The 11,687-nt window shown below is 46.3% G+C and overlaps 4 protein-coding genes across 4 annotated transcripts; 3 read left to right on the top strand and 1 right to left on the bottom strand.

Annotated features, from left to right (window-relative positions):
- Nucleotides 1-506: 506 nt before the first annotated feature.
- N7481_012500 (uncharacterized protein) lies at nucleotides 507-1,001 on the top strand (the record flags this gene model as incomplete). The annotated part of the gene is made up of 1 exon (XM_057271719.1): nucleotides 507-1,001. One exon carries the CDS (start codon nucleotides 507-509, stop codon nucleotides 999-1,001), a length of 495 nt encoding a protein of 164 aa, XP_057115907.1.
- Nucleotides 1,002-5,087: 4,086 nt separating this feature from the next.
- Nucleotides 5,088-6,227, top strand: N7481_012499 (uncharacterized protein; the record flags this gene model as incomplete). The annotated part of the gene is made up of 1 exon (XM_057271718.1): nucleotides 5,088-6,227. One exon carries the CDS (start codon nucleotides 5,088-5,090, stop codon nucleotides 6,225-6,227), a length of 1,140 nt encoding a protein of 379 aa, XP_057115906.1.
- A 437-nt stretch (nucleotides 6,228-6,664) lies between these two features.
- Nucleotides 6,665-9,345, bottom strand: N7481_012498 (RTA1 domain-containing protein; the record flags this gene model as incomplete). The annotated part of the gene is made up of 5 exons (XM_057271717.1): nucleotides 6,665-7,116; nucleotides 7,172-7,409; nucleotides 7,497-7,528; nucleotides 8,476-9,129; nucleotides 9,177-9,345. 5 exons carry the CDS (start codon nucleotides 9,343-9,345, stop codon nucleotides 6,665-6,667), a joined length of 1,545 nt encoding a protein of 514 aa, XP_057115905.1.
- An 857-nt stretch (nucleotides 9,346-10,202) lies between these two features.
- On the top strand, nucleotides 10,203-11,538 carry N7481_012497 (zinc finger protein; the record flags this gene model as incomplete). Its single annotated transcript, XM_057271716.1, has 2 exons — nucleotides 10,203-10,760; nucleotides 10,828-11,538. 2 exons carry the CDS (start codon nucleotides 10,203-10,205, stop codon nucleotides 11,536-11,538), a joined length of 1,269 nt encoding a protein of 422 aa, XP_057115904.1.
- Between the last annotated feature and the right edge of the window lie 149 nt (nucleotides 11,539-11,687).

Genomic DNA, 11,687 nt, shown 5'->3' with positions numbered 1-11,687 from the left:
ACACTACCGAGTCGTACTAGCAACTAACTCATAATGATACTATGCACAAGGCATAGGCCGCATTCAATATGTACATCTCCGTAGTAATATTAAATATGAAATAATAAATCATCAATACTAAATAATACCCATCTGAAACACATTACATCGTGTTACACGGGCCGGCGCCTGGTAGCTTGAGACTAACTACGATGTCTTGATCCACTTTGGTCTCTTTGGGAATGTCCTCTCGTCCTTACCACTGGCACTGCACTGCGCTTTTTTCTCATAGCTTTTCTTTTTCTGTCTACTCAGTATTCTTCTGTCTTCTGTCTTGCTTCTTTCTTCTTACACCTACCTCCTCTCCTCACCTCACCAGGACTGCCAATACCACCACCACCACCATGCTGTCCTCCAACTCCTCCTACTCTTACTCCTCCAGTGTCTCATCCTCCGACCCTCATCTTCCCTACTCCTCCCAACAGGCCTCTACCCTCTCACTCCCCGCTCAACCCCGACGCTCCCCCATGGCCGTAAAATACCCAAGATTCTATGCCACCCCGATCGACATCGACGACGGCCTCAGCACCCCACTGGAAGCCTACGGCTTCGAACAGCGCGAGCCCTCCATCATGGAAAAACCCGGCATGCTCCGCCGAGTCTCCTACGCCCTCGACGACATTAAAGAGGACTTCTCCCTAAACCTCGACCCCGCCCGTTCAACCGCCAACAAAATCAAGCGTCGCTCAACCCTGCGCTTCGACGCCAACTTCAATCCCGACCAGCGGCCCGAAACCGCAGGAACTCAAGCACACCCGCGGCCTCCGCGGTCGCGCCCGGTATCCATTATGTCCGTGGATCCTCGTCCTGCGCCGCAGCGCAGTCTGAGCCGTCGTCTCTCGCGCAGATTATCTTTCTTCTCTAGCAAGGGATCCTATGGGAAGCCTGCTAGTATCTCTTCGCCTGATCTGATCGGCTCCTCCACGCAATACGCTAGCCGCAGTCAGACCACTTTCATTTAATTAACCTGGGTCCTGGGTCTGGTGGGGGCTGGCCTGGGCTGCGGAGAGGACCTTGCGACATTCTATTTGAAACGAAAGAAAAGCCAAAAAATACATGGAAGAGAAAGAGAGAGATCCAGAACGCCTCTACTCTTCTCTACTCCACGAGACGGGTCTGTTCAGTCGCAATGCAACGCTCAACTCGATAAAAAATTATTGCGACCTGACTTGACGTTGCCGATCTCCCCACCTGCAGCGACGATCGATCCAATATATACACATCCCGCATATGGTGTTTGGTTTTTAATTGTTTGTTACCTTGACCTTTGGTTTTGGTTTTGTTTAATGGGGGGCTTTGGTTCCGGGTTTGGTTTGGTTTGGTTCTGGGGACTTTTCTTATTTTGCTGTGACTTAATCATCCCCTCCTTTTGTCATTATATCCACGGCAGTTCATACGCCTTACTGCGTCGGCATTTGTATTTATCTGATTTGCGTTTTGACAGGGTTCCCTTTTTTAATTAATACTGGGAATATTGCGCATAGCTTGGCGTTTGGGAAATCAAATCATTCATTTATTATTTACCATTCTATTCTACTCTCTACCTCGGATCTTCCCTGCTTCTCTTTCCGATCTATCTAGTATAAGCATAAAGTATGCCCTTGACGACGCCTTCCGCGTAGCTGCAGGCGTAATTGGCTGTAACCAACGCCACACCGGCCACGGGGCGTCCCCCAAGCCTCATAGTGGTGGATCGACGTGCGTCAGCCATGCGCACCTCCGACTCGAACCTTCGGGTTCGGGTATTCCTGGTGCTAAAAATACATTTTTCTCTCCCGTGGAACCGAAACCTGTCCATACATATTCACCACCATCGTTGTTTCTTTTAAAACTGTCTTGAATCGGTCTTGTAATAGCGTTGTAACGGTCGCAAATTTAAGAGACACGCAATTGAATTGTGTGCCATGCCAGGTGCCTAAACCACATGAGCCAGTCACGCTGTCCCTGTCGCTGTCGCTGTCGCTGTTGCCAACTATTTCCCCCCTCCCCCCTCCCAATCCGCTGGCTGACCCCCACTATGTATGCTCCTTGCATCACTGCGCATGAACATTGCAGATCAACGCTCACTCGTCTTTGCTCCACTCTCTCCACATCCCGTTAGACCGGAAGATCTTTGACACCGGTCTCATTCAATCTGATCTTGCGTGACGGGGGGAATCATTTCCCTGAAGCTTTAGACTTGAGCCCGCAATTGATTCGACACTCGAGCTTTGTCAATGTTGATTTTAAAACAAGCTGTGCCTTGAAACTTGAAGGAATGTGGGGCGTTGCTCAAATTGCGTTGTGGGTGAGCAAATCCGACATTGCTTGATCTCAGGCTCTATGGTCGTTAGTCTACGAAATTGAAATCCATGTCTGGAAGATGGTGCAATGGAAGATGATCCTATTCTCGAGGCCCCTTACGGGTGAATTATAGACGTAGGACACGTGAAACGCGTCGCGCTAGCTACTATGATTATAACAAAGGGGGAGGAGAAGAAGTAAGTGTATACTCGAGATGATCCAGATATCGGTTCTTGAGCAACAGGGCCTCCAATGCGGTTTCGAAATAAATGATGCCCAGGAAAGCTCACTTCGGGTAGTCCAAAGCCACGGCACCAACAGGCATCAAACATATGACTGCTTGCTTCCTGGTACGGTAATTAGGAGCTACTCACGTACTTGCACATGTAGGTACCTCGGTCCTGCGACATACCTGGAGGTTTGGCAACCGAGCAGCTTTGTCACTCTTTATCAAACAGGAATGGAACCGCTCAGCAGAGAGTAGTCTCATCCATATTTGTGCTGCTTAATCGATCCCGAATGTGTTCCTGCGACAGGGAGCACGCGTCAGGAACTGTTGGCCGGATAGGGGAAAGTCGTCAAACTTCACAGTTTCTGCCACCAAGGCAAGGCACCCCACAACATTGTCATTGTAGAGTTTATCATATAAGTACCGCACAAGCCATTTCATATCTTGGATCTGCGCTAGATCCTTTCTAGCCAGCGTTTAGGCTTGGTGAATCATGCCAGAGACCAAATCCATGACAGGTAGCTCTCATAGCGTTGTGCGACACCTGAGCAGCAGTTCCTTAAAACCCCCAATGCATATCATGACACTCAACTCCAGGAAATTCACAACCAGGCTTCAGAACGAGCTAGGCAAGGATTGCTTATAGTTCCAGGAAATTTCAAATCAGATCTTTCAACGAGGTTGACAAGCTTGGCGGCTGGTTTGTGTTCGGTCCTTTGGGGGTTGGCGGCTACCGCTGCAAAAGGCGATCGATCATACTGGCTTCGCTATTTTCGGTCAAAGCACGTGTATTATTTGTCGCTTGTTGGTAAGAAGTGGCCTCTCCTTGTTAAGTCGTCCAGCCAGAAGTTTATCATCAACTTTCTGCCATAGGGAGGCAGTTTGGGATATCGTCTGGCACAAGTATCCCCCAGGAAATGGTCTTCTGGGAACGGGCAGAGAGCTGTTGGTTTGAGTCCTTGAAAATGGACAGTACGAGGAATGAAGATGAGAGAGCAAGAGAGAATAAGAGAGGATCTATATAGTATTTCAAGTACTCCAGTGGGAAGGCGCCTGGGAGAGAAAAGTGCTCAGGTGGAAGGTACGCGTGGGTGAATGGGAAGGTATCACTAGTAGTATGCCTAGTGGATAGTGCCTTTCGTATAGGCAGCCAGTTACATTGGGATGTGGCACTCTCTATTGGGGAAACTATTTTTATTGACCAGCGGTGAATTGTTTACATAGGAATACTATATATGGAGGAAGGGATGACAGAATTGATAGCCGAAGAAAGAAGGGCAGGGAAGAAGACATAGACTACTTTTATCAGCCCCGCTCACTAGGGCTTAGCTTTCCTTTTATTATTGGCCTCATTGATTGATCAACTTGAGGGATTGTCCAGATAGCAGCGTATATGTCATTATCCGTGTCAGTGCCTGTACCTTAGGATATTAGTCTGGCGTATCACCAGCCTTGGAGTGAAACTGAAATAGTTGTTTGCTATTTGCCAAAATGCAACAGTCCTATAGTCCTTTGACTATGCCTTTTACTATACTGTAACGAATTAGGTTGTTGCCTCCCGCGGATGGCATCCAATTAGGCATCCACGCCAACATGTATCTAGCTTTCGTCTCTTCTTCCTCTTCTTCCTCAAGCTATTATTTTCGTCGGACGCGTTACTACTACCTTTGCCTGATCGCTACATCGTAACTTGATCTCTGTGATTATCTGAGTCTACGTCCGGCGCGACAATCTTATTGTTTGCCCACAGGCTGCCAGCCAAAACAACCTGGATCTGCAACCCGTGGCCATAAGCCCCAGCTTGTTACTAGGCAACCACGCAAGAGTTTTGTCCTAGTTCCTTCTACAGCATCAGTGTAGGCAGTGTAGAGGACTTAAGGCTTAGCCGTGTCCAAATTTGTATTGGGAACACAAGCAATTTTGGGACGTTGGTGTTGCTGCCAATACAACTGCCTGTTGTTGGGCGGTGAAGCGACTACAATCTAGGAGGGCAGTTTTCCCTGGAATGCGGTCAACCCGAGAATTCCCTCCTCTAGTAACTCGTTCTTCCTTCCCCAAATGCTATGAAATAAACTACATAGGGGATTTCTTGACTATCCTTCTCTTCACTTTCTGGATTCATGTTGAAGATGACGCCAATTCACCCTCAAGGTCTTGCATCGGACTCTACTTCGAACCCAAGATTTCAACAAAAGCAACGCATAAGTCACACCAAATCGCGAGGTGGCTGCTACGCCTGCAAAAATCGTCACGTTAAGGTACCGAGGGTCACATGATGTTCTGCAGGCATTATGGCTAATCCTGTCAGTGTGATGAGGCGCGGCCAGTGTGTGGGGCATGTTCTGTCCGATGCGATGAATGTCTGTTCCCTGATCCAATCACTACACGCGCATCAACCCGGAGGAGGGTGGCTGCTGATGCCCGAACCTCGAGCTCTCACCCGCAAAGCCCCCAAGAGCTGCAAATTCGCCCTCTGGATTTCAATGCTCCTTTCGCCGAGACTGCTCAACTGCAGGGGGTGAAGGATGACTTGAATATGCAAGATCTCAAACTCCTGCAGCATTATATTCTACATACCTCATTGCGGATGACTCTAAATCCCGAGAAAGCTCTAGTGTGGAAGCTTATCATTCCCGATATTGCTTCTGGAGCAGAGTATCTGATGCATTTGCTCCTAGCGTTGGCTGGACTCGACATGTTGACAAATCAATTGAATAATCCCAACTTAACCAAGGATAACGACTCATTGACTCGGCTAATCATAAGTCACCATCAAAAAGGATTGAAGGGATTTCAGCAAGAAATTCAATCGCGTCAAGAATCAAATTCTGAAGAGTTGTTAACTGGGACATTCTTAATCAATGCATTTGCATTTGCGTCCCTCCAGGTGGGGGATTTGGCTCCCAGGGACAGTCCTTTTGCGGAAGCGGATGTATCGCATGGCGCTCCAGAAACTCCTGAATGGCCTCGATCGCAATGGCTACATTTAATACGAGTCTCGTTCTCACTCGGGGGACAATATTGGATGCATCTCCAAAGAGGTCGACTGAGATCATTATTAGTCTTTAACAAGTCCAATGATGACTGGAAACACTCTATACCAGATTTTGTTCCTCTAATGGAGTTTTCCAAAGGCACTTTATCGGCGAGATTGTCAACTTTCTCATCAAATGCCATCCAAGCTATATCTGATCTCCGAGCATTCTCGCACATGCTGAAAGCGACCATCACCCCACCTTCTGACACCCCTGATTCTGGCTCAGGTGTGATGAACCCCACATATTGCCAGGATCAAGATAAAGCCATCGACGTTGTGGAAACGATGTTCATGCGCATTTTACATGTTCTTTGTTTACGTCGGACGGGAGCACAACCTTCCCCAGAGCTCGAAATTCAGTCCGAGATTGAGGACGCAGCAATTGCTTCGTGGCCAACTCTTGTTGACGGTGGATTTATTTCGTCATTAGACTTGGCGTGTTCCTTTGACTCAGCTCAAGGCATGTCCTTGGTTATTTTGGCACATCTTTACCTAACCCTTGCACTGCTTGACAAGATATGGTACTTTGGGGGTATTTTTGATTCGGAGATCAAAAAGATTGCTGCTCTAGTCAATCAAAGCCGTGATGATGGGATTGTCGCACTGATGAAATGGCCCATGCATGTCATTGAGCAGTGATATTCCAACTTGAAGGTTTTGGTATCACTCTCTTGGGAGTTTTCACAGAAAGGGGAACTTTCAACTTCTTTACGGGTTCATGAGAGAGTTTTGTGGTCATAATCTACATATTAATCAATTTTTCCTGACATGACGTACTGGATCATGAACGAAATCGCTTTCTTCTTTTTGTCTAAACCGGGTAGTATCTGAAGCTCTATGGAGATCATATATCTGGTTGAAATTCAAAGAGCCTTCATGTTGTCCCCAGGTTAGAGCCTTGGCAGTGTAATCTACCGATGGTGGTCTTAGGATTTATTCCAACAATAAACAAGGTATTATATACCCACAAGATCGCCTCATGAAACTGGAGATGGAGGAGTATGAAATGTGATGAAGTTTAATATAAAGTTCCGAGTCAGTTAATGACCCGTGGATCAAACAAGATCCCTTCACATTTATTCTTCTCGTATTTGATCCTCCAATTGGTGGCAGCCGCTTTTCGAAGATGGAGCTAGAACCCTGCAAGGGTGAAACACGTTCATCGCGATCATCGCGCAGAACATCAAAGCGCCGTCAAAAACATACATGAATACCTCATGGCTAATCAAATAGCCATCATTCCCCTGTGCATATTCCACAAGTCGGAAGATTGACCTGACCAGAATCAAAATACTGGCAAAGTACAGCCCCCAAAGAACAGATTCCCAACTGCGAACAGTTTTCCCGTGACGATCTTGTTGAACTCCGATAGTTCGTTGAGCGTATTTTGAGCGAATACGCATATGGAAGACAACAGATGTGATCACGAAGACGGTAAAGAAAAGGAGTTGCACACAGAGACCGCCGATTGTAATGTGTTCGCCTGTTGTCATTGCACTTATTGTGCCGCTTGCCATGATTCCTCCTCCTAGAAGAAAACTGTTAGCGATACTTTATAGCTAGAGGCAGTGTACGCCACAAACCTGCTGCCTGCATCACAAATGCAATTATATCTCCCGTAACGAAAATGATTGTTAGCCACCGTAAGGGCACTATACTGTAGCTCTCTGCACCAAGATGCGCGATGAGCCTCCCAAGGACCATGTAGATAGATACGGCGTAAAGTGGAGGCGCTAATAGAATCAAGAGAGTTTGGATCGAATAGATAGGTATACTCTTCGGATTTGAATGCGCCACGGCTCGTGCAGCATACCCGATTATCTGGACTGTTGTTTGATCTGATTAGAAAATAACAATCGCGATGTCAACGAGGTGAATTTAGTCTCACAGATTCCACCCAGAACGAACGCCGTGAAGTACCATGAGCGGCTTCTTATAAGCTGGTAAAGATGGTAGGCAGTCGTCAAAACAAACAAAACAACAAAGATAACAGCACCAACGAGAGAAGGTGTGTATCTGTAGAGTTGAAACTCATAGTATTGCCCACTTGTGTTGCTCATAGTCGATCGCGGTGTTAATTAGGTTGCAGAGAGTAAGGAGTATAAAGAAAAGATCAGAATTATTCAAAAATCGACCAAGTATGCGTATATTCCGGCAGCTTAATCTTCTAGTGACAAGAAAGTGGGAGATGGGAAAACTTTGATATTTAATTTTCAGTCAGCGGTCATACAGAACGGTCATACAGCAGATTTTCACCCCTGGGCGCTGTTACCAAGGATAGACTAATAATTTTAAGTCCCGGGCTGCCTAATCAGGATTAGCGTTGAGGGGCAGGGCTCGGGAAACCGAAGATACGGATATCTATCGATACGAGAATGCGAGAATGCGAGAATGCGAAACCAGTCAATCGCTAGATTCTTGGTGGGTCGTTCCAAGCCCCCAATAATTACCCAGATCCCCGTGTTGGTCTTGTCCAATATAGCTGCCTAAGTGGGCATCGCACCCAATAATAGATAGAGGAGCCGTATTTCACTATAGTAGAATCATCACCGTCATCGCGTTGGTAACGATGAATTATGATAATTGGAGAATTGGAGAGAGTGTAGAGATTTAGGCTCAAAAGTCGTCAGATCTTCAATTTTCCCATTCATGCGATCGCATAATATATTGGGCAATTAGAATATTGGGGTCTATATCGAGAAACTAAAATGTGGGAGCCTTGAATGAACCTTCGATTGAGGTCTTTTCGAAATTGTGGATTAGTGATTATCTGCCAAGAAATGATTAAATATGTTATACTATTTACTGAGATAGATCCAAATTTAAATAATGAATGATAATTACAATTCCTTGTCCAATCATTGTCTTTCGTTGAGGGGTATCCAACTCCCATTATCCTGTTGCATTGGTTCGCCGAAACCTGAAGGGAAAACATTGCCCGCATGAACAAAATGAAACATCACCTGCACAATGAACATCGGCACAGCATCAAAAATGTACATATAAACTTCATGACTTGCAAGATAACCGTCGTTTCCTTGAGCAAATTCCACAATGCGGTAGACGCATCTCAAGATGATAATGACAGCAGCTCCGAATAAGAGCTTTATCAGAGACTTCCACGTGTGCTTTCCATATTCTGGTGTAGTGTATAGCTTAGCAGAATATTGCATTCGCCTCCAAAATACCAAGGAAATAGTCAAGAAGAAACTGAAAAAGAGGAGTTGAGTAAAGAGCCCAACAAGCATAATTTTCTGTCCCAGAGCTGCCATATCGGGCTGGGCCATCATACCCCCGCCACCAGCTTGCATGAAGAACGAGATAACATCTCCGCAAACAAATATTTTCGTAACATGATTATGCGGAATCATGCTTGCGTCAGGTGAGTGGACAAAATTCACTATACGACCATAGATCATATATATGGTTGCCGCGTATAGAGAAGGTGGTAGGATGATAAAGAGCGACTGTATGATATAAGGCCCAAGCTCGAGGGGTGACTTTGCGGAAATGTAGCGGGCAATGTATCCAACAGTCATCACTAGTATTTGTTAGCAATGAAACAGGTACGACTTGAGGTATACGTACTTATAGCACCAGCAACCAATGAAATATAGAACCATGTCTTTTTTCTTATCATAACTATGAGATGATAGACAGCACTGACTCCAAACAGGGTAGCCATTACTATGGTTGCGGTTTGATTTGGCTTGTATTCGTAGATTCCATTGTCACTGGTAGTTGTGCTGTTTGCCATGATCGAGAAATCTTGAGGTTTGCCTTCCTGTAGTCTAAATGTGGTGACAGCGGACCATATTTATATGCCAGCCTCCTGTCTTATGCGAGTGCCACCAGACAAAAATAAGATGCAAAAGCGGCCAAGCGACCCAAAATTCACAAGAAGAGAAGATGAAACAGGACACGCATTGATAGATTAGTGTATGTGGATACTGATCAATAGTACTAGGCTCCACCATTACTGTTAGTATCGAGGCTATAACGTATTACGGGAACGAAGTGACTTATCTCCAGGAAGTACTGGGATTTCGATATCTCATGTTCTACAAGGTGTCATAATGGCAGTCATTTGAGCAGCTAATGAATGGGAGACCCTTCATGGGCTTTTAGCATGGGGAAATTGAAATAGAAGAAGACGATTTGTCCATGCCTCGTGAATCTTGGAATATATATTAGAGCCGAAGGAAGCTTCCAGTTCTGATATATATCAGTACTAGTAGCATTTGGCCGCACGGTAACTTTAAATTTTTTTAAGAATGAGTGGGGCAGAGGATGAATACGGGAATCCGAGAGTATTGCCGACGATTTACCGATCAATGAGTGATTCAGGGAGTTTTGTTTAGTCGACCATGATTAATTCACTGGGGGTGTTTTGGTAAAGTATTTTTCCCGATCCGATTGTGCCGCATCCAAATGTGTGATCGGCCTCCCATACGGCCTCCCATATTATTTAGATATTTAGACACCCATCCATATTTTCCTGTTCGGGAAACACTGTGTGCCTTCTTCTCATTACCCAGTGATTCCCTCACAGTATTCTGTTCTCTCCTCCACTTACCTAACCGCTCATCGAACTGCTCATCGAACCGATCTACAATGGACGCGTTACGACGTGCTGCCCAGCACTCGAGCGAAGACTCACCAACCTCTATGACCTCCTCACTTCGTTCCAACATCAATCTAAGCAATAAACTATCTGCAATCCTTGACCAGCATCACAATGAAACTGTGATCAACGACCTGGACCTCAATGAAAGCTCCTCACCTGACACCATCCTATCCCGCGTTCTCACCCCGAAATCCTATTCGAGTACGGTCTCCTCTTTTGCTCTCTTCCAACAGACCCAACAACCTCTTCCCTTTGTCGAGTACCGCGTCATCGGTTTTGGCCAGTGTGGGCTCGTTTTCGAAAAGCCTGGGCAAGGATACGTCCTGAAAGTTGCGAAACATTCATACGAGGACGCTTTATGGGCCGACTTGAGAGCACATTTACGAGTGCAAGAGGCCTTCGATAACCCCCAAAACAGCCGCATTGAATGCCGCGTTCCGCGACTCTACTCTTATGTCCCCAAGGGTAACAACGTGTGGTGGGAACGCAATATGAACCTTTTCCCTCCTGTCCACGACTCCATTACCCTACCCGCCATGACTTTGGTTTCGGAACGGATCCTCCCCATCCCCAAAATTGCGCGAGAGGCTTTGATCAACAAATATTGCTCAGCTGAATCGCGTGCGTTTGTCGCTGCAAATCCTACAAATCGTGACTGTTTGGCTCGCTTGTATTTGGGTCGTCGTCGTCTCACAACAACCCCTCCCCCCGAACTTCACGCTTCGAAATTTCAACCTTCATCTCGACCAGATGGTCGATCTCAAGTATCCTGTGCATAGTCTGGCTACAGCCATAGGCGAAGCTTTGGCCATCATCCATTGGTCAGCCAACGTAGATGCGTACGATATAGAATTCGTCCTTGGAAGTGAAGGGGATAGAAAGTACGGCCAAGATGTCCTTGCGACTCTTAGAATGAGTTCAGACGATGTAGCCGCTATGGCACCCCACACTGATATCGAAGCGCTTCTGACCGTGAATTTCATGCGCCGCACCACGCGGCTGTGGATCCTGGATTTCAATCTTTGTAATAGTTGGGATGAAACTGCGGCAGTAAACAATTCCGAATCCCTTGTCGCCCATCCTGTCGAAGCATTCTTCGAAAACGACCCATACTATCCTTTACCGCTCATGGAGGATGTTCTGGAGCAGAACTTATGGGACATGTTTCGTTCCAGCTACATTGCAAAGGCCAGTCAAGTCCTCCACGGAAGGGACGACCGGCTAGCTGGCCTTCCCCACAAGTTCATCGACGGATGTATCCAGCGGGAGAAGGAGAGTCTCGAGAAGGGACTCGGTCATGGATACCGTGAATTGAAGCAGTGATGTGGAGGAGAAATATCTATCTACTTGTACCCTTAATTTCCTTTCCTCATTTAGCTGAAATATCATTGCTGGTTATCACTATTGTGTTCAAGGTTTATGATTTCCTTTTATAGTAGGCACTCCGGGCATAGGGCTCGAAGTACTCCGGA

The sequence above is a fragment of the Penicillium waksmanii genome (assembly GCF_028829765.1).
Source record: "Penicillium waksmanii strain IBT 27052 chromosome Unknown utg000010l:1.0-3698451.0:1.0-3701458.0, whole genome shotgun sequence".
In the NCBI taxonomy this organism is placed as follows: Eukaryota; Fungi; Ascomycota; class Eurotiomycetes; order Eurotiales; family Aspergillaceae; genus Penicillium; species Penicillium waksmanii.
The sequence above is the reverse complement of the archived record's forward strand: the minus strand, read 5'-3'. Positions and strand labels throughout refer to the sequence as shown.